Source organism: Theropithecus gelada, chromosome 4 (genome assembly GCF_003255815.1).
Source record: "Theropithecus gelada isolate Dixy chromosome 4, Tgel_1.0, whole genome shotgun sequence".
In the NCBI taxonomy this organism is placed as follows: domain Eukaryota; kingdom Metazoa; phylum Chordata; class Mammalia; order Primates; family Cercopithecidae; genus Theropithecus; species Theropithecus gelada.
Window position 1 is genome coordinate 168,703,119 of NC_037671.1, and position 21,293 is coordinate 168,724,411.

The following is a 21,293-nucleotide window of genomic DNA, read 5'->3' on the forward strand; positions in this document are numbered from 1 at the left end:
GGTACGTAAATTTGGAAAACGAGATACGGTATCAAGGGAGTGATTTTTTTTTTAATTTATGGGAAATACTTGAACAATTTTTTATGCTGTGAAGGGGTCAAAAGAAAGGGAGAGGTTGAACATACAGGAGGAAAAGTCAGTAACTGATAGAGTGGGAAAAAAATCACTGGAGTAGCAGGACAGTACTTATGTGGAAGAGGCAAGGAGCAGACCCTTGAGGACGGGAGGGAGAGCACAGGCTGAGGAAGCTAGGAAGTCATATTTCATTGTGCTTTTACTTTGCCTCTCACTCATTATGAGTGAGGTTGAGCAAATTTTCATATGCCTATTGGGCATTTGGATTCCACTCCACTGAAGTGCCTTTTGCCCATTTTCTTTTGGGTTGTCAATTTTTTCTGATTCATAGGAGTTCTTCATATATTTCAGTTATGTATGTTGCAAATATTGATTTAACAAGATTCTTAAACTTAATACAGTCAAATTTGTCAACCTTTTTCTTTATGGTTTATGATTTTGTTTCTGGTTTTAAACATTCTTTGCATACCAGAATGATAGATATATTCTCATATACTGTCTTCTAAAGTGTTTATAGTTTTGCTTTTCACATTTAACTTTTTGGTTTGCCTGGAGTTGTTTTTTGGGGAAGGTATAAGATATGCTTTCAGTTTTCTTGGTCATCTGTATTGTATGTTTGTTTTCTATGTCATTATTTGCTCTTTTTTCTTCTTCCCCTTAATTTTTTGGGCTTTATTGGCTGTTCTGTTCTAACCTAAGATAGACTTTCCAGATTATTAATTTTCATCCTTCCTTACTTTCTGATAGAAGCACTGAGGGTTAGAAATGACTCTCTGTGTTAGTGATTTGCAACCTTGGCTACATATTGGAATCACCTATAGATCTTTAAGAATGTGAATGTCTGGGTCCCCTCTCCAGAGATGCTGATCTCATTGGTCTGGGATGTGGCCTTTATATTGGGATTTGTAGTAATTATGTCTCATATGTCCTTGAAAACAATATGTGTCCTACAGTTTGAGGGTGTGCAAATTTCCCTGTAAAATCAGTCTTGTTAGTTCTATTCAGATTTCTGTAGCCTTAGTTATTTTTTTGTCTATTTGATCTGTCAGGTAACAAATAAGACGTGTTAAATCTCCCACTATATGGATTTTTTTGTACTTTTCCTTTTAATTCTGTCAATTTTGCTTCATTTATTGTGAGGTGTGTCATTAGATATATATGTTTAGAATGCATACATTTTCCTGATGAAAACTTTGTTATATTTAAAAATATAACTTTTAAACTAGATTATCAAAATGAGTTATTTTAGACTACCTTCATGAATTGAAGCAGCAAACCTCTGTGATGTTTAGCTCGTGGCTTTGAATTTTCAGTGTACATTTCATCCCTCCCTGCCTATCCCCTTACTTACTGTCTCACACGTCCACGTGAAGAGGCCTGACATTCCTGTCTTATATTAATAAGAAAAATGAAACAAAATAGTGGTAAAGTGTTGGGGCGGCGAAAATTTTTGGGGGTGGTATGGAGAGATAATGGGCAATGTTTCTCAGAGCTGCTTCAAGCAGGATTAGGGGAGGCATGGGAACCTACAGTGGGAGAGATTCAACTGAAGAAAGATTTTGGGGTAAGGGGTGATATTGTGGGGTTGTTAGAAGGAGCACTTGTCATATAGAATTATTGGTGATGGCCTGGATGCGATTTTGTATGGATTGAGAAACTAAATGAAAGATACAAGGTCTGAATAAGAGAAGGAGAAAAACAGGTATTAAAGGACTAAGAATTGGGAGTACCCAGTCCAAGTGAAAGCAAAGAGAGGCTGGGATGAAGGGTGCAAGGAATAGTAAAGAAAGCATGTTTGAGATCCGGAACAGAATAATGGGTTATGGAGGGGTTGTGGAGGGAGGTATTGAGAATAGGAGAGTATATGTGTTTGACACCATGGGGTGGATAGGCAAAACAATTTGGTTGATAAGGCGCAGATCCTGAACTAACCTGTAAGACTTGTCTGGTTTTTGGACAGGTAAAATGGGGGAATTGTAAGGAGAGTTTATATGTTTTAGAAGCCCATGCTGTATCAGGCGAGTGATAACAGTCTTTAATCCTTTTAAAGCATGCTGTGGGATGGGATACTGGTGTTGAGCGAGGTAAGAGTGATAGGTTTTAATGGGATGGTAAGGGGTGCATCATTTGTCGCCAAGGAGGGAGTAGAGGTATCCTATACACTTGTGGATTCAGGTGGGGAGATACAAGAAGAGGATGCGAAGGAGGTTTTGAACTAGGGGAAAAGGTGGCAATGAGGTATGGCTGTAGCCCAGGAATAGTCAGGGAAGCAGATAATTTAGTTAAAATGTGTTGATCTAATAAGGGAACTGGGCAGATGGGGATAACTAAAAAGGAGTGCTTAAAAGTGTATTGTCTAAGTTGGCACCAGAGTTGGGGAGTTTTAAGAGGTTTAGAAGCCTGGCCATCAATACCCACAACAGCTATGGAGGCAAAGGAAAAAGGCCTTTGTAAAGAAGGTCATGTGGAGTTAGTAGCCTCCGTATTAACTAAGAAGGGGACGGACTGTAACTACACTGTAAGAGTTACCCAAAGCGTCTGTGATGGTCCAGGAGGCTTCCAAGGCGGTCGGGCAGTGTCAGTCTTCAGCCGCTAAGCCAAGAAGATTTGGGAAGCAGTCATTCAGAACCCTGGGCCAGTTGGGCAGTCCAATTTCCAGCGGGGTCCTGCACAGATGGGACACAGCTTAGGAGGAATCCCAGGCTGCGGGCATTCCTTGGCCCAGTAGCCAGATTTCCAGCACTTGAAGCAAGATCCTGGGGAGGAAGACCTGAAGGAATGCCTGACCTCTGTGGCTTAGGCATTTTGAAGTTTTTGTGTGCTGGAGATATGGCTGGGGTTTCTCTCACAGCGGAGGCAAGTAATTGCAACTCTTCTCTATTATTGTACACATGGAAGGTGAGGTTAATTAGGTCCTGTTGTGGGGTTTGAGGGCTGGAATCTAATTTTTGGAGCTTTTTCTAATGTCGGGAGTTTACTGGGTGATAAAATGCATATTAAGAATAAGGCAGCCTTCTAGCCCCTCTGGGTCTAGGGCGGTAAAGCGTCTAAGGGTTGCTGCTAAGCAGGCTGTGAACTGGGCTGGGTTCTTTACCTTGGGTAATTTCTTTAAGTTTGTCATAATTAACAGCTTTGTAAGCTGCCTTTTAAGCCCTTCAACTAGGCAGGAAACCATGTAATCTCGCCTGATACCTGATAGTTCCACTGGGGATCTTCTCGGGGAACTGCTCTAATGCCTTCCTGGAGGTCTGGCTCATGAAGCCGGTGGTTATCGGCGTGAGGTTGGGCTAGAGAAAAAACTCTTTCCCATTCATCTGGGGAGAGGGTAGAAGTTAGGATGACATTTAAGTCACTCCAGGTTAAATTGTAGGACAGAGTTAGATATCGGAATTCCTGTGTATGTTTAGTGGGGTCTGATGAGAAAGAGCCTAAACGCTGGCTGATCTGGGAAAGGTCTGATAGAGAAAAAGGCACACGTACCCTGACTATGCCTTCAGCTCCAGCCACCTCTCTAAGAGGAAATTGTTGGGCAGGTTGGGGAGGGCTAGTCTTGGAACGAAACTGTAAGCCAGACTGGGTGTGAGGAGGGGAGGAGATAGAAAGATTATAGGGTGGGGGAGCAGAGGCTGAGGAAGAATTGGGACCTGGCTTGGCCTAGCGAGGAGCAGCCTGGGGAGAAGGGGAGAGGTCAGATGAGTCCATAGAAAAGAAGGATTCAGAGAACTCAGAGCTTGGAGTGGAGACTGAAGGAACAGACAGGAGAGAAAGAAGAAAGATTTGGGATGAGTCTCATTGGGAGCAGAGACTAGGGAGGGACGAATGTGTAAAAGAATGCCTGGACGAGACCATTTGCCCCATTTTTCAACACAAATTATCTAGATCTTGTAGGATAGACAAATCGAAAGTGCCATTCTCTGATCACTTGGAACTAGTGTCGAGTCTGTACTGGGGCCAAGCAGTATTGCAGAAGAAAATAAGATGCTTAGATTTTAGGTCAGGCTAGAGTTGAAGAGGTTTTAAGTTCTTGAGAACACAGGCTAAGGGAGAAGAAGGAAGAATGGAGGGTGGAAGGTTGCCATAGTGAAGGAGGCAAGTTTAAAAAGAAGGGTGGAGGGCTGCAACGTGGGTGAGCAGCCAAAGCAGGTGTCCCCGCAATTGACTTGCCAACAAGGGAATGTGGGTGAATGTTCAAGGCAGGCGTCCCCGCGGAGATCAGACACCAGTGGAATGTGGGTGAATAATCAGAGAGGCGTCCCCACAATGGTTAAACACCAAGGGAAGGCTGCCTTCCCGAGTCCGTGACCGGCGCCAGAGTTTTGGGTTCACGGATAAAATGTGTCCCCTTTATCTCTACCAGAAAATAAAAGGAATTGAAATTAAGAGAAGGGAGAGATTGAAGGCTGGCGCCAAGATTGAAAGGAGATAGAGGTTGAGGGACAGTGAGAGGGGCTGGAGAAGAGAGTAAAAAGAGGCCGCTTACCCGATTTAAAATTGGTGAGATGTTCCTTGGGCTGATTGGTGTGAGGACCTGAGGTCGTTGGTGGATCTCTTCATGGAGTGAGGGTGAGGACAGGGGACTGGTCTCCCGAAGGAGTCCCGCTGACCCGGGTCTTTGGCACCGAATGTCTCACACGTCCGTGTGAAGAGACCACCAAACAGGCTTTGTGCGAGCACCATGGCTGTTTATTTCACCTGGGTGCGGGCGGGGTGAGTCTGAAAGGAGAGTCATCAAAGGGTGGTGGGATTATCATTAGTTCCTATAGGTTTTGGGATAGGCGGTGGAGTTAAGAGCAATGTTTTGGGGGCAGGGGGTGCATCTCACAAAGTACATTCTCAAGGATGGGGAGAATTACAAAGAACCTTCTTAAGGGTGGGGGAGATTATAAAGAATCTTCCTAAGGGTGGGGGAGATTACAAAGTACATTGCTCAGTTAGGTTGGGGCAGAAATAAATCACAATGGTGGAATGTCATCAGTTAAGGCTATTTTCACTTTTCTTGTGGATCTTCAGTTGCTTCAAGCCATCTGGAGATATGATGTCTTAGCTTGGGCTCAGAGGCCTGACACTAAGCACCAGCTTGCAATTTTTTGTTTGTCCTTGGAGGGTCAGATATTCTAGCTTACCCTTACACTGAGGATATGCCATTTGGTCACCAATTTATGGAGAGAGAATTATTTATTAGATCTGGGTGGGTTTTGTGTGTCTTCTGTATTTCACCAAATCATAAAGATGCCTGCTCAAATTCACTAGATTTAACACAAGTGCCCTCAAGGTCACAGCCAGTTTCATTGCTCACTTACCTTATTTCTCTGGCCATGATCTTCTTTTACTCATTCTTGTCGAAGTATTTTTTACTCTTTTCCCAGCTGTTTAGGACATTTAAAGCGGTTTTTAGATGCTATGTTTAGCATTTTAATTGTTTTTCAATAGAAGAGTTAGTCAAGACATCTGGGATGCCATTTTGCTAGAAATAGTACTGTATTCTGAACTTGGTGCAAGGTTTCTTCCATCCTCCTTTCCTTTCAGTTGTGGGCTTTTGGTCATTCACCTCTCGTTTTGTGGCTCCTAGTTGACCCTGCTCTAGTCACTGTTTCTGTGCAGTGACCTTCCCCAAAACTTAGTGATTGAAAACAGCAACTATTTTATATCTTGCAGATTTTGTAGGTTGGAGATTTAGTCAGAGCTCAGCTAGGTGATTTTTCTGCTCTTCATGAGGTTGACTAAGGTCATTCAATGTTATTCAGCTGACAAATAGGCTACTTTGGAGGCTCCAAGACAGCCTCTCTAACATGTCTGGTGTCTTGGTAGGGATGGCTCAGAGGCAGGGCTCAACTCTGGCTCCTAGTCGACCAAACTTACCTATACATGGCCTCTTCAGCATGGTAGCCTGAGTCATCAGTCTTCTTACATGGTGGCTGAGCAAATGTCCCAAGAGAACCAGGTAAAAGCTATATGGCCTTGCGTGATCTGGCTTTGGAAGGCATCCAGCCTCACTTCTACTACATTCTGTTAGTTACAGGCAAGTCATAAGACCAGCTCAAGCTTCAAGGAAAGGGGAATTAATTAGTTCCACTTCTTGACAGGGGAGTGACGAGATTACAATTGTGGCCAAATTTGGAAAATATAATTTTCCACACCCACCATTCCCAGCTATCTTATTATTCAAACGTAAAACTTCAGAAAGGCAGGTAGGGCCAGATAAATGAGTAAAGGTCACTGCAGTTGCCAAGTATGCAAGCAGGGAGAGTCTAAATGACTAACCACCCTCATGTGGAAACTAAATTGTCCAAACCCTAGAAATGATTCTTTTTAACTCTTGTTCTTTTGTTGGAAGGTAAAGCTCATTCCTCTCTAGCTGTAACAGAGAGGATTTTTTTTTTTTTTTTAATTTTATGTTGAAACAAAAATGGGATTTTGTTCTGGACTTCTATGCTGCAGGGGAAAGGTACATGGCCAGGTTTTCTGCCACAGCCTTTGTTTCTGTTCATGAGTGCTTTGAAGGCACATGACTTTGGCATTTCCCTTGCAGATCTGATCCCCAGAGCATAGCCACAGCCCCTTTCTCCTCATGGGCATCATTTTCTCCCTCTGACAGTATCTCTCACATTTCTCCTGAGACTTTTTAAAGTCTAAAAGGCAGCATTTTTAGAAGTGGATTTTTATTGTGTATGTGTGTGTATCTCTACAAGAAAATTAAGAAGTAGAATTTCTTTTAAATAGAAAAAATATTGGCCAGGCACGGTGGCTCATGCCTATAATCCTAGCACTTTGGGAGGCTGAGGGGGGCAGATTTCTTGAGCTCAGGAGTTTGAGACCAGCCTGAGCAATGTGGTGGAACCCCGTCTCTACTAAAAAATACAAAAAATTTGCCGGGAGTGGTGGCACGTGCCTGTAGTCCCAGCTACTCAGGAAGCTGAGGTGGGAGAATTGCTTGAGCCCAGGAGCAGGAGGCTGCAGAGAGCCATGCCATTGCACTCCTACCTGTGCAGCAGAGCCAGACCTTGTCTCAAAATAAATAAATGAATAAATAATATGGTACACTTTTTAAAGATAAAAAATAGAAAAATGCAACAATTTAAGATGTTTATGTGTAGTATATTGTATATACACAGGTGATGAATATTCATTGAGCCCTATCTGAATATTAAAAAATGCAAAAATAAGAAAAGAAACACTTTAATGCACAGTACTTTTAAGAATTTCTAAAAGTACCATTTCCTACCTAACACCGAAAAAAATTGTTGCCTCTAGTTGTTAAAAGATACGTGTGATGAAATCGTGCTTACTGCCCAGAGATCCTAAAACTCTCAATGGTCTTAGTGTATATTTTATTTTAGAATGAAAATGACACATGCTAATCACCATTATTAACCAGCGTTTCTGGTTTTTGTTGCTTTTTACCTGAAAGCATTTTGTAATATATTATTTATTTTATATATATATCTAGATCAGATTTAAAATAATATATTATATTAAGTTAATTCATGTAAAAATTGTAGTTTAACTATTATGTTTAAAAATGAGTTTTATTTTTAACTTTTGAGGTCTATGTCCCATTTTAAAAAAATATTCAAGATAAATATTTCCACCTCTGCTTTAAAAAATAAACAATGAGGCCAGGTGCAGTGGCTCATGCCTGTAATCCAAGCACTTTGAGAGGGTGAGTTGGGTGGATCTCTTGAGGTCAGGAGTTGAAGACCAGCCTGACCAACATGGTGAAACCCCATCTCTCCTAAATATACAAAAATTAGCTGTGCGTGGTGGCTCCTGTCTGTAGTCCCAGCTACTTGGGAGGCTGAAGCAGGAGAATCACTTGAACTCAGGAGGCAGAAGTTGCCGTGAGCTGAGATTGTACCACTGCACTCCAGCCTGGGCAACAAAGCGAGACTCCATCTCAAAAACAAAACAAAACCAACCAACCAAACAAACAAAAAATGAGCTTCCTGTCAGCCTAAAGGAGCGTCTTTTTTCTTTCTCTTATCTAAGTGCCATTTTCTTAGCCCCATTAAGCTACCACCTTGCATTTTAAAGAGTAGTAACCAATCAGCCAATAATTAATCAATGTCTCTCCTTTCTGTGAAGGAGGAAGGCCCTTGCTGGGTGTGGTGGGGAATCTCTGAAATCTGGTAGTCTGGTTAAATGGCTCATGTTGGGAAAGAGAAGTGATGGGAGAAATGCCTTATTAATTGTGAACTTGGTTGAGCTTTATTCACCTTTAACATAAAATTTTCAGGTCAGGGCACAATGACTCACACTTGTAATGTCAGCACTTTGGGAGGCCAAGGTGGGAGGGTCACTTGAGGCCAGGAGTTAAAGACCAGCCTGAGCAACATAGCAAGACCCTCTCTCTACAAAAACTAAAAGACTTAGCCAGATGTGGTAGCACACCCCTGTATTCCTAGCTACTTGGGAGGCTGAGGCAGGAGGATCCCTTGAGTCCGGGAGTTCAAGACTGCAGTGAGCTATGATTGCGCCACTGCACTGCAGCCTGGGCAACAGAATGAGACCCTGTCTCTAAAACAAAAATAAACAAAATAAAATTGTCAGTTTTAGAATATATGTACTTAGAATACTAGAAATACATGTACAGTAAAATAGAGATGGCCTGGTTTCCTGCACTGAGGTTGATAAATGAGCTGGCCCTTCAGTGGCAGACAGGTGAGGTCAGAGAAGGCCATCGAATTGGCCTGAAGACCTAGGCTTGCCTGCCGGTAACCATCTCCCTAGAGTAGAGCTTGGAAGCTCCATGGAGGAGAGAAGGGCAGTCTTTAGAGCTGGGCACTTCTAGGATGGATTGATTCTTGACTTGGCCACTTGGTAGTTGTTTGACCTTGGCCAAGTCGTTTAACCTAGGCTTACTTACTAGTAAAATAAAGCCAATTATATCTATCTTGAGAATTAGGTAGAATATCTCTAGAATTCTTGCTCATCAATAAATGGTAGCTCTTACCAATATTATACTCATGGTCAGGGATGAGAAGCCAAGCTTTGTTCCCCATTGGTGATATTTTCATTGTTGATTCCTCAGTTTATGATCTAGTCTAAAACTATCCAGTGAAAAAGAGTGTAGAATTTTTTCAGATGAGCTGTGCTTTTGTCCAACTCAGTAATCACTTATTAAAAACCTTACAATATATTAAATATCATCCTAGATACTGGGGATTTGAAGTTGAATAACACATACTGTCTTTCCAGGAACACAGTGTCTAAACAGGTCCTAAGAAAGCCTGAGATTTTTGTTCTCCCTAAGCTATTCTTTGCCTTGTTCATCGCTGCCCTAGCAACAGAAGGGCAACACTTACCTCCTTGTGGCATTGAACTTGATTGATGAGTAGTCCAGAAATCCTCTCCACATCCCATCATAATTTTACCCAAGAAATAAAGGATATCAAAATGGCAATTCTAGTTAATTCTGGCCCCACAGCTCATGCTATTTGGGAAGGCAGCAAAGTCTGCATTTTCTTTCTTTCTTTCTTTCTTTCTTTCTTTCTTTCTTTCTTTCTTTCTTTCTTTCTTTCTTTCTTTCATTATACTTTAAGTTCTGGGTTACATGTGCAAAATGTGCAGGTTTGTTACGTAGGTATACACGTGCCATGGTGGTTTGCTGCACCCATCAACCCATCACCCACATTAGGTATTTCTCCTAATGTTATCCCTTCCCTAGTCCCCCACTCCCCACAGGCCCCAGTGTGTGATGTTCCCCTCCCTGTGTCCATATGTTCTTATTGTTCAACTCCCACTTATGAGTGAGAACATGCGGTGTTTGGTTTTCTGATCTTGTGATAGTTTGCTGAGAATGATGGTTTCCAGCTTCATCCATGTCCCTGCGAAGGACATCAACTTATCCTTTTTAATGGCTGCATAGTATTCCATGGTGTATATGTGTCACATTTTCTTAATCCAGTCTATCATTGATGGACATATGGGTTGATTCCATGTCTTTGCTATTGTGAATAGTGCTGCAATAAACATACGTATGCATGTGTCTTTATCGCAGAATGATTTATAATCCTTTAGGTCTATGTCCAGTAATGGGATTGCTGGGTCAAATGGTATTTCTAGTATTAGATCCTTGAAGAATTGCCACACTGTCTTCCACAATGGTTGAACTAATTTACACTCCCACCAACAGTGTAAAAGCATTCATATTTTCCACAACCTCTCCAGCATCTGTTGTTTTCTGACTTTTTAATGATTGCCATTCTAACCGGCATGAGATGGTATCTCATTGTGGTTTTGATTTGCATTTCTTTCATGACCAGTGATGATGAGCATTTTTGCATATGTCTGTTGGCTGCATAAATGTCTTCATTTGAGAAGTTTCTGTTCATATCCTTAGCCCATTTTTTGATGGGGTTGTCTGCTTTTTTTCTTGTAAATTTGTTTAAGTTCTTTGTAGATTCTGGATATTAGCCCTCTGTCAGATGGATAGATTGCAAAAATTTTCTCCCATTCTGTAGGTTGCCTATTCACTCTGTTCACTCTTTTGCTGTGCAGGAACTGTTTTGTTTAATTAGATCCCATTTGTCAATTTTGGCTTTTGTTGCCATTGCTTTTGGTGTTTTAGCCATGAAGTCTTTGCCCATGCCTATGTCCTGAATGGTATTGCCCAGGTTTTCTTCTAGGATTTTTATGGTCCTAGATCTTACATTTAAATATTTGATCCATCTTGAGTTGATTTTTGTATAAGGTATAAAGAAGGTGTCCAGTTCCAGTTTTCTGCATATGGCCACCAGTTTTCCCAACACCATTTATTAAATAGGGAATCTTCCCCATTGCTTGTGTGTGTCAGGTTTGTCAAAGATCAGATGGTAGTAGATGTGTGGTGTTATTTCTGAGGATTCTGTTCTGTTCCATTGATCCATATGTTTTGGGACCAGTACCATGCTGTTTTGGTTACTGTAGCCTTGTAAAGTTTGCAGTCAGGTAGCAAGGTGCCTCCAGCTTTGTTCTTCTTGCCCAGGATTGTCTTGGATATGCGAGCTCTTTTTTGGTTCCATATGAAGTTTAAAGTAGTTTTTTCCAATTCTGTGAAGAAAGTCAGTGGTTGCTTGATGGGGATGTCTTTGAATCTGTAAATTACTTTGGGCAGTAAGGCCATTTTCAGTATATTGATTCTTCCTATCCATCAGCATGGAATGTTTTTCCATTTGGTTGTGTCCTCTCTGATTTCCTTGAGCAGTGGTTTGTAGTTCTCCTTGAAGAGGTCTTTCACATCCCTTGTAAGTTATATTCCTACGTATTTTATTCTCTTTGTAGCAATTGTGAATGGGAGTTCACTCATGATTTGGCTCTCTGTTTATCTGTTATTGGTGTATAAGAATGCTTGTGATTTTGCACATTGATTTTGTATCCTTAGACTGCTGAAGTTGCTTATCAGCTTAAGGAGATTTGGGGCTGAGACAATGGAGTTTTCCAAATATACAGTCATGTCATTTGCAAACAGAGATAATTTGACTCTGATGCTTTAATAATTTGATATTTAATAATTTATCAAATTTATCAAATAAAAAGGTCAAATTTAATAATTTGACATTTATTGCTTTCTCTTGACTGATTGCCCTGGCCAGAACTTCCAATACTATGTTTAATAGGAGTGGTGAGACAGGGTATCCTTGTCTTGTGCTGGTTTCCACAGGGAATGCTTCCAGTTTTTGTCTATTCAGTATGATATTGGCTGTGGGTTTGTCATAAACAGCTCTTATTAGTTTGAGATACATTCCATCAATACCTAGTTTAGCATGAAGGGCTGTTGAATTTTATCAAAGACCTTTTCTGCATCTATTGAGATAATCATGTGGTTTTTGTCATTGGTTCTGTTTATGTGATGGATTACGTTTATTAATTTGCATATGTTGAACCAGCCTTGCATCCCAGAGATGAAGCCAACTTGATCATGGTGGATCAGCTTTCTGATGTGCTGCTGGATTCGGTTTGCCAGTATTTGATTGAGGATTTTTGCATTGATGTTCATCAGGGATATTGGCCTAAAATTATCTTTTTTTGTTGTGTCTCTGCCAGGCTTTGGTATCAGGATGATGCTGGCCTCATAAAATGAGTTAGGGAGGACTCCCCCTTTTTCTCTTGATTGGGATTGTTTCAGAAGGAATGGTACCAGCTCCTCTTTGTACCTCTGGTAGATTTCGGCTGTGAATCTGTCTGGTCCTGGACTTTTTTTGGTTGGTAGGCTATTAATTATTGCCTCAATTTCAGAACTTGTTATTGGTCTATTCATAGATTCAACTTCTTCCTGGTTTAGTCTTGGGAGGGTGTATGTGCTCAGGAATTCATCCGTTTCTTCTAGATTTTCTAGTTTATTGATTTAGAGGTTTTTATAGTATCCTCTGATGGTAGTTTGTGTTTCTGTGGGATCAGTGGTGATGTCCCCTTTATCATTTTTTATTGCATCTATTTGATTCTTTTCTTCTTTATTAGTCTTGCTAGCAGTCTATCTATTTTGTTGATCTTTTCAAATAACCAGTTCCTGGATTCATTGATTTTTTTGAAGGGTTTTTTATGTCTCTATCTCCTTCAGTTCTGCTCTGATCTTAGTTATTTCTTGTCTTCTGCAAGCTTTTGAATTTGTTTGCTCTTGCTTCTCTAGTTCTTTTAATTGTGATGCTTGGGTGTCGATTTTAGATCTCTTTTGCTTTCTCTTGTGGGCATTTAATGCTGTAAATTTCCCACTACACAATGCTTTAGCTGAGTCCCAGAGATATGGTACATTGTGTCTTTGTTCTCATCGGTTTCAAAGAACATCTTTATTTCTGCCTTCATTTCGTTATTTATCGAATAGTCATTCAGGAGCAGGTTGTTCAGTTTCCATGTAGTTGTGCGGTTTTGAGGGAGATTCTTAATCCTGAGTTCTAATTTGATTGCACTGTGGTCTGAGAGACAGTTTGTTTTGATTTCTCTTCCTTTACATTTGCTGAGGAGTGTTTTACTTCCAATTATGTGGTCAATTTTAGAATAAGTGCAATGTAGTGCTAAAAAGAATGTATATTCTGTTGATTTGGGGTGGAGAATACTGTAGATGTCTATTACATCCACTTGGTCCAGAGCTGAGTTCGAGTCCTGGATATCATTGTTAATTTTCTGTCTTGTTGGTCTTTCCAGTATTGACAGTGGAGTGTTAAAGTCTCCCATTATTATTGTGTGGGCATCTAAGTTTCTTTGTAGGTCTCTAAGAACTTACTTTATGAATCTGGTGCTCCTGTATTGGGTGCATATATATTTAGAATAGTTAACTCTTTTTGTTGAATTGATCCCTTTACCATTATATAATGGCCTTCTTTGTCTCTTTTGATCTTTGTTCATTTAAAGTCTGTTTTATCAGAGAGCACGATTGCAAGCTCTGCATTTTTTGCTTTCCATTTCCTTGGTAGGTCTTCCTCCATCCCTATATTTTGAGCCTATGTGTGTCTTCGCACGTGAGATGGGTCTCCTGAATACAGCACACTGATGGGTCTAGACTCTTTATCCAGTTTGCCAGTCTGTGCCTTTTAATGGAGGCATTTAGCCCATTTACATTTAAGGTTAATATTGTTATGTTTGAATTTGATCCTGTCATTATGATGTTAGCTGGTTATTTTGCCCGTTAGTTGATGCACTTTCTTTATAGCATCGAAGGCCTTTACAGTTTGGCATGTCTTTGCAGTGGCTGGTACCGGTTGTTCCTTTCCATGTTTAGTGCTTCCTTCAGGAGCTCTTGTAAGGCAGGCCTGGTGATGACAAAATCTCTCAGCATTTGCTTGTCTGTAAAGGATTTTATTTCTCCTTCGCTTATGAAGCTTAGTTTGGCTGGATATGAAATTTTGGGTTGAAAATTCTTTTCTTTAAGAATGGTTGAATATTGGCCCCCCACTCTCTTCTGGCTGGTAGAATATCTGCCAAGAGATCTGCTATGAGTCCAAATGGGCTTCTCTTTGTGGGTAACCCGACCTTTCTCTCTGGCTGCCCTTGACATTGTTTCCTTCATTTTAACCTTGGTCAATCTGACAGTTATGTGTCTTGGGGTTGCTTTTCTTGAGGAGTATCTTTGTGGTGTTCTCTGTATTTCCTGAATTTGAATGTTGGCCTGTGTTGCTCGGTTGGGGAAGTTCTCCTGGATAATATCCTGAAGAGTGTTTTCTAACTTGGTTCCATTATCCCTGTCACTCTCAGGTACATCAATCAAACGTAGATTTGGTCTTTTCACATAGTCTTATATTTATTGGAGGCTGTGTTCGTTTCCTTTCACTCTTTATTCTCTAATCTTGTCTTCTTACTCTATTTCATTAATTTGATCTTCAATCACTGATATCCTTTTTTCCGCTTGATCGAATCGGCTATTGAAGCTTGTATATGCTTCATGAAGTACTCGTACTGTGGTTTTCAGCTCCATCAGGTCATTTAAGCTGTTCTCTACACTGGTTATTCTAGTTAGCCATTCATCCAACCTTTTTTCAAGGTCTTTAGCTTCCTTGCAATGGGTTAAAACATGCTCCTTTAGCTCAGAGAAGTTTGTTGTTACCGACCTTCTAAAGCCTACTCTGTCAACTCGTCAAATTCATTCTCTGTCTAATTTTGTTCCCTTGCTGGCGAGGAGTTGTGACCCTTTGGAGGAGAAGAGGTGCTCTGGTTTTTGGAATTTTCAGCCTTTCTGCTCTGGTTTCTTCCCATCTTTGTGGTTTTATGTACCTTTGGTCTTTGACGTTGGTGACCTACAGATGGCGTTTTGGTGTGGATGTCCCTTTTGTTGATGTTGATACTATTCCTTTCTGTTTGCTCATTTCCCTTCTAACAGACTGGCCCCTCAGCTTCAGGTCTGTTGGAGTTTGCTGGAGGTCCACTCCAGGGTCTGAATTTTTGACAAATCACCTGTTGCTTCTTCCCAGCATAACCCCTGAGCTGACTGGGACTGATGAAGCAGACCTGTTACCACTCACCACTGGCCAATTTTAAACTTAGTCAGACATTTTTGTTTCCTTTTTCCTCTCTATAATTCTCATGATGCCAAAATTACTACATATTTGGTCTCAGTTGCTATCTCATAGAGGTTTGTTGTTGTTATTTCTACTCTAGAAATACCTACCTAGTTTGGGCTCAATGGTTTCCCATTGGTGGTACAACCCAGCACCATTGGGGCTCTAATCCCCTATAATTTCAGCCCAGCTCTTTTTATCTCATGTCTTTCAACAAAATCAGTCCCAGACTGGGTGTGGTGACTCATGGCTGTAATCCCAACACTTTGGGTAGGCTAAGGCAGGAGGATTGCTTGAGACCAGCCTGGGCAACACAGCAAATCCGCGTCTCTACAAATTTTTTTTTTTTTTAATTAGCCAGGTGTGGTGGCCACACACCTGTGGTCCCAGCTACTCAGGAGACTGAGGTGGGAGGGTGTCTTGAGCCTTGAAATTTGAGACTGCAGTGAGCTGTGATCACACCACCTGCACTCCAGCCTGGATGACAGAACAAGACCCTGTCTCAAAATAAATAAATAAATAAATAAAAATAAATCAGTTCTATTTACATATATGTGAAGAATTATTAGGCCTAAAACCTGGTCTCTATTGCAAAGAAGAGAGTTAAGTTTATTATACATGTATTTGTCTAAAGTGTCTGAATTACTTTTTTTCCTCTTTAAACTCAGGAAATCTTACTCTTTATTCCAAGAGGAAGTATCTCTTGTAATAAAAATATGATCAATCTTCAGTGAATTTTAAAAATAAGCATTTTATCTCTTTAATTGCCTGTAGTCACATCTTTCTGGTATATTTTTTTCAAACAACTCATCCTTATAATTTCACATCACTTCCATTGCCACATCATTCACATAACTGACACATCTTTTCTAATTGTAAGCCCACACACACAACATGCAGATCTGAAGCGATTATCCTGATGACAGGGGCCCAGAAGCTCATTTTAGTGGAAAGACTGTAGGATGTGAGGTTAAAAGGTTTGTGTGTGAGCCCCATGTTTGTCACTTAACCCTCGTCCTGTTTAGAGAAAGAAAATGCACCTCGCTGCCAGTGCTCATTTAATTTTACATAAACAAACTCTTTGAGGCTGAAGCAAATCTGACAGATTTCCCATGTGAAAATAAACTAGGGGCCGATTGCGGTGGCTCACGCCTGTAGTCCCAGCACTTTGGGAGGCCGAAGTGGGTGGATCGCTTGACCCTGGGAGTTTGAAACCAGCCTGGCCAACATTGTGAAATCCATCTCTACAGAAGATAAAAAAAAATTAACCAGGCATGATGGTGCGCACCTGTAGTCCCAGCCACTCAGGAGGCTGAGGTGGGAGGATTGTTTGAACCCAGGAGACAGAGGTTGCAGTGAGCTGAGATCACGCCTCTGCACTCCAACCTGAATGACAGAGTGAGACCCTGTCTTAAATAAATAAATAAATAAATAAATAAATTTCAAAAACTGTTCTTGGAGTTGTTTCTAAGTAGGACCAACATCAAAATCATCTAGTTTGGAAAAATCAGATTCATCGAACAATTTTTTGGCCAACAACTGTTTGAAAATGATGTTAACGTCACACAGAGAAACGCTGCATTTTCTAGGATTTGACATTTTCAGCAATCGAGAAGTACTGTATTTTGTAAATGGGAATACCACTACTAAAACCATAATGCTATAAATAGAATGATGTCTTCTGTTTCCAAAGTCTTTGCAAAAATAAAAGCAAGATATTTCATGGCAAACTTATCCTGAGGTAAACAACTGCAGCTGTTAGTGCTGCCAGGCAAGTATTCTCAGGGCAAACAGGAAAAGGGTTAATGTGCATCTCTCTCTAGCAAGTCATATGACGTCTCTAGGCCTCCATTGTATCAGCCGTAAGGTAAAAGCCTTGGAATAGTTCTCAGGTTATCAACTGCTTTTTAACAAACGACCCCAGAACTTAGTGGCTTTTAAAACAGCTGTTTTGTTCTCAATTCTGTGAGTTAGGAATTTGGGAAGGGCTCAGCCCAGCAGTTTGTTTCGGATCCCTGTGGCATCAGGTGAAATGCTGGGTTAGAGAATTCACTTCCAAGATAGCTTCTTCACTAATCGTTGGTGCCTTTTGCTCCTTGTCCTCTCTCTCTCTGTCTACCCAGCATCTTATCCTCCAGGGCCTTTTCCTGTATCTTGGGTTTCTCACAGCATGGTTTTCTGAGAGTAGTCACTTTTTTTTTTACATGACAGCTAACATTCAAGTAGCAAGAAGCAAAAGGTGCCAGGCCAGTTGGGCTTCATCAGACTGGCACGTATCACCTCTACTGTGTGCATTTGTTGAAAGCGGTTACAGGATTCACCCAGTGTCGAGGCTGGAGAGATAGACTTCACCTCTTGATAGGGAAATTGCAAAGTCACATTGCAGATGAGCATGTAGGATGTGCCTGTAAATAGTAAACTGTCTCTCTTTATGCGTATGTGTATGGTCACCAGTGAATTATAAAATTTGTTAATATGACGGATGTATAGCACACAATTTACAATAATAATGTTTTGTAAATTCCATATCTCAGTTGATTCTCACAGAATGCTTTCATTGATTTTTGCCATACTAGATCAGCGGCAGCCAACCTACTACTGCAAATAAGGACTTCATCTTATTCATGGTTAAGTCAACTTTGGTGGCATTATCTTCTTTCATTCCAGTAGACTCTTCATAAATAAAAATGAAAGAATTGTTAATCCCAATCATAAACTAGAATAATTTGTTTTTCAAGAGGCTCATAATAATGACATTTTATTGACTCTACAGTGTACAAAGAACTTTCAAATATGCTCTTGATTAATGCTCATGATTTTGTGAAGAATTTCCTCCTGGTTTTCCAGATAAGAAAACTGAGGTTTGGAGTGAAGGACTCACTAAGGGTCACACTGCTAATGAGGGCATAGCCAAGACTAGAATACCTGTCTTCTAACTCCAAGTGTACCGCTTTTCACTTCGTCTGCTGAAACCTTACATTTGGAGAAGAAATTTAAAATGAACATCAAGACAGGATTCTCTGGCACTATTCAAATTAAAATACCTCCTTTCAGCTGGGCGCGGTGGCTCACGCCTGTAATTCCAGCACTTTGAAGGGCCGAGGTGGGTGGATCCGAGGTCAGGAGTTTGAGACCAGCCTGCCCAACATGGTGAAACCCCGTCTCTACTAAAAATACAAAAATTAGCTGGGTATGGTGGCGCATGCATGTAATCCTAGCTGCTCGGGAGGCTGAGGCAGGAGAATCACTTGAACCCGGGAAGCGGAGGTTGCAGTGAGCCAAGATCGTGCCACTGCACTCCAGCCTGGGCGACAAGAGCGAAACTCCAACTCAAAAAAAAAAACCAAAAACAAAACAAAACAAAAAAACCTTTCAAGGAAGAATGTTTGATAGATGTTAATTGGTGAGTGGTATAGAGCATCCTCACTCTTTCTCCTTCTGGTTCTACGCATCAGTTTTTGCAGTAAGCAAAAGCGTCCTCACTGTTGATCGGGGACAAACTGGACAGCCGTGTCACAGAGGACTCAGGCTCACACATATTTCTCTGCTTGCTTCTTCATTTCCAAAAGTCAATAGCAAGCATTATTGTCATAGTTCCTAGTCACAGGTTCCCCATACAAACTACAGGGGCTGAGGAATATATTTGGGGAGAAGAGACAATCTGTGACACGGACTTAAATATGGCATTGAAAGGAGTGTTGAGGGAAAGGCTTGTGTATTGCAGAATGATGGTTAGTTATGAGAAAGAGCCAGAGAGAGGCCTCAGGGCTTTCTTCTGTCTGTTCCCTTTTCTAAAATTTATTATTTTCCAACCACAAAGAAGACTTTTTATCTCCCAGTGAAGTCGCTCCCTGTGACTTGTCATTCTTTGTTTTGGCTGAAGAGTCCATTTTGCCTAGAGGTTACAGGGGTGTTTTTATTAGCACCTTTTTAAAAACATGAGTAAAACATTCTTTGTAGAAAAGTTAGGAAATGAAAATAAGCAAAAATTTGAAACCACAAACCATCTGTAATCCTGCCACTATTTGTTAACAGATAACTAATGTTAACATTTCAGTCTGAATGGCGTAAGCATCCCCTCAAATACCAAAAATTACGTGACACGGATTATGTGTTCTTTAAATAGCAATGCATTCTATTTGATATTTTCTTTGGGTAGCTTTAAGGACTATGCTGAAATTATAAGTTCTATTTCTATAAACTTTCAATATTAAAGAACATATAAGCGACTGCCTTCTCAGTAGCTCTCTGGCAGCTAGTCAAAGCCATGTTGTGGGCAATATTCAGTGCAGAACTTTCCATAGGAAAATGGTATTGCTTCTCAGAAAATGTCATGACCTGCACTTTCCTTGTGGTCATCGTAGGCGGGGGATGTTCCGTGTGATTCATAGACCAGACTCAAAGGATGAGTTTAGCAAAGGCCCACTCCCACTCCCCCTTGCCAAGGGCACTTGAAGGAAGTCTATCATGGTTTTACTTTGGCTATAGTACTACATTACATTTATTACACCTTAAAAGAATGTCTAAGCTGGGTATGGTGGCTCATACCAGTAATCTCAGCAGTTTGAGAAACTGAGGCAAGAGGATCACTTGAGCCTAGAAGTTCAAGATCAGCCTGGGCAATATCTTGAGACTCCGTCTCTACAAAAAAAAATTTAAAAATTAGCTGAACATGGTGGCACACACCTGTAATCCCAGCTACTCGGAATGCTGAGGTGGGAGGATCACTGAAGCCCAGGAGTTTGAGGCTGCAATGAGCCATGATCTCACTACTCCACTCCAGCTTGGGTGACAGAGCAAGAGCCTATCTCCTAAAAAAAAAAAAACAAAAAAGGTCTGCTTCATTGATGCTGTATATATGGGGGTAATATATGACCTAAATAACAATTCTGTTTATCTGGTTTTTTTTTTTTTTTCCTGTTTAGGCAGCAATAAGGAAAGAACTAAATGAATTTAAAAGCACAGAAATGGAAGTTCATGAAGAGAGTCGACAGTTTACAAGGTAGGTGACAAAATGCAGTTTAGAAATTGAGAATGCTTAAGATGTCATCCCATCTTAAGTTGGTTAAAAAAAAGAAATTGCCTACAATGGTAAATTTTATGATAGGTATATTTTATCACAATTAAAAAATGTTTTTAAACAGTTTAGCTTAAAACCATCTTATGAACATTTCCGCTTCTCTCACATTCATCCTTGCTTCCTTTTAAGAACCTAACAATCTGTGTGACAGTTTTAAAGATATTACTAGATAAGACTGTAAATTTCTAGAATTTCATAAGAAACTGAGCTATCTCCTTCAAGAACACTAAAACTAATCATGCTGAATAAGAATTTCTAAAATTAAATCTTTTCTTTCAAGGAAGTCTGAATCATTCCATAGGGCTACATTTTGGTTCCTTTCTTCGTTTTTTTCTGGGCCTGAAGACATCATTTATTCTGCTCTTGAACAGACTTAGTTGAAGTTGTATGCCCAGAATAGATGCTGGCGAGAGTCAGTGTGGGCACATATATAACACTTTGGTTTCACAACAGACATAACATAGGATTGAAGCTGACTTTTCAGAAGATACAACTTTAGAATGGGAATCCTGATTTTATTGGTGCCATAGGATATTGCTATCGTCTTACCATTTTTCCGCTAGTCCCCTTCAGTTTCTTTCACAGGTTACCAAACCCAGAAAGGACCTGAGTGATCATATAGTCTGACCCCCTCACTTCACAGGTGTTCTGTTTATTTCTGTCTTAAGGATGAATGTACTTTGCTTTGTATAACAGGTGTTTCTAAAAATTTGCAAGCAAATCAAATCTTTAAAAATCAAATCAATAAAAAATACCAGGATAGATGACCAATGACATGAAGAAGATCATGATAGGTCTTTGTGGAAAACAAATATTGATCCCCTAAGCTACAGCCATACATCCCGGTGCCACTGTTCCTGCAGTCCCGGTTATGATGGCACTGTGTACTGGGAGCATGTCACAATATAAAGGAAGCTGCTGTATAACCTCCAACTTTAACAGCAAAGTTCCCTGAAATTGATGGGGGAGCAGTGAGGTTTGTTATTGTAGACTTACTCCACAGCTTTTCTTCCTATGTTACTGTCTTGTGTGCCAGGGCAACTCCCCTTTCTTTCAGGGTTACAGTCAGCCTTCCGTATCTATGGGTTCCCCATCTGCAGAATCAACTGACCACAATCCAAATTTTTTTTTTTTTTTTTTTTTTTTTTTAGACAGAGTCTCGCTCTGTCACCCAG

General features: G+C 40.6%; 1 protein-coding gene across 2 annotated transcripts in view; it reads left to right on the forward strand.

Moving 5' to 3' along the window:
• PHACTR2 (phosphatase and actin regulator 2) overlaps nt 1-21,293 on the forward strand; it is a 307,383-nt gene that overhangs the window by 263,782 nt on the left and 22,308 nt on the right. For both annotated transcript variants that reach the window (XM_025383546.1, XM_025383547.1), the window contains one exon: nt 19,964-20,040. In XM_025383546.1, the coding sequence (XP_025239331.1) occupies nt 19,964-20,040 (77 nt within the window). The remainder of the gene's footprint in view (nt 1-19,963; nt 20,041-21,293) is intronic.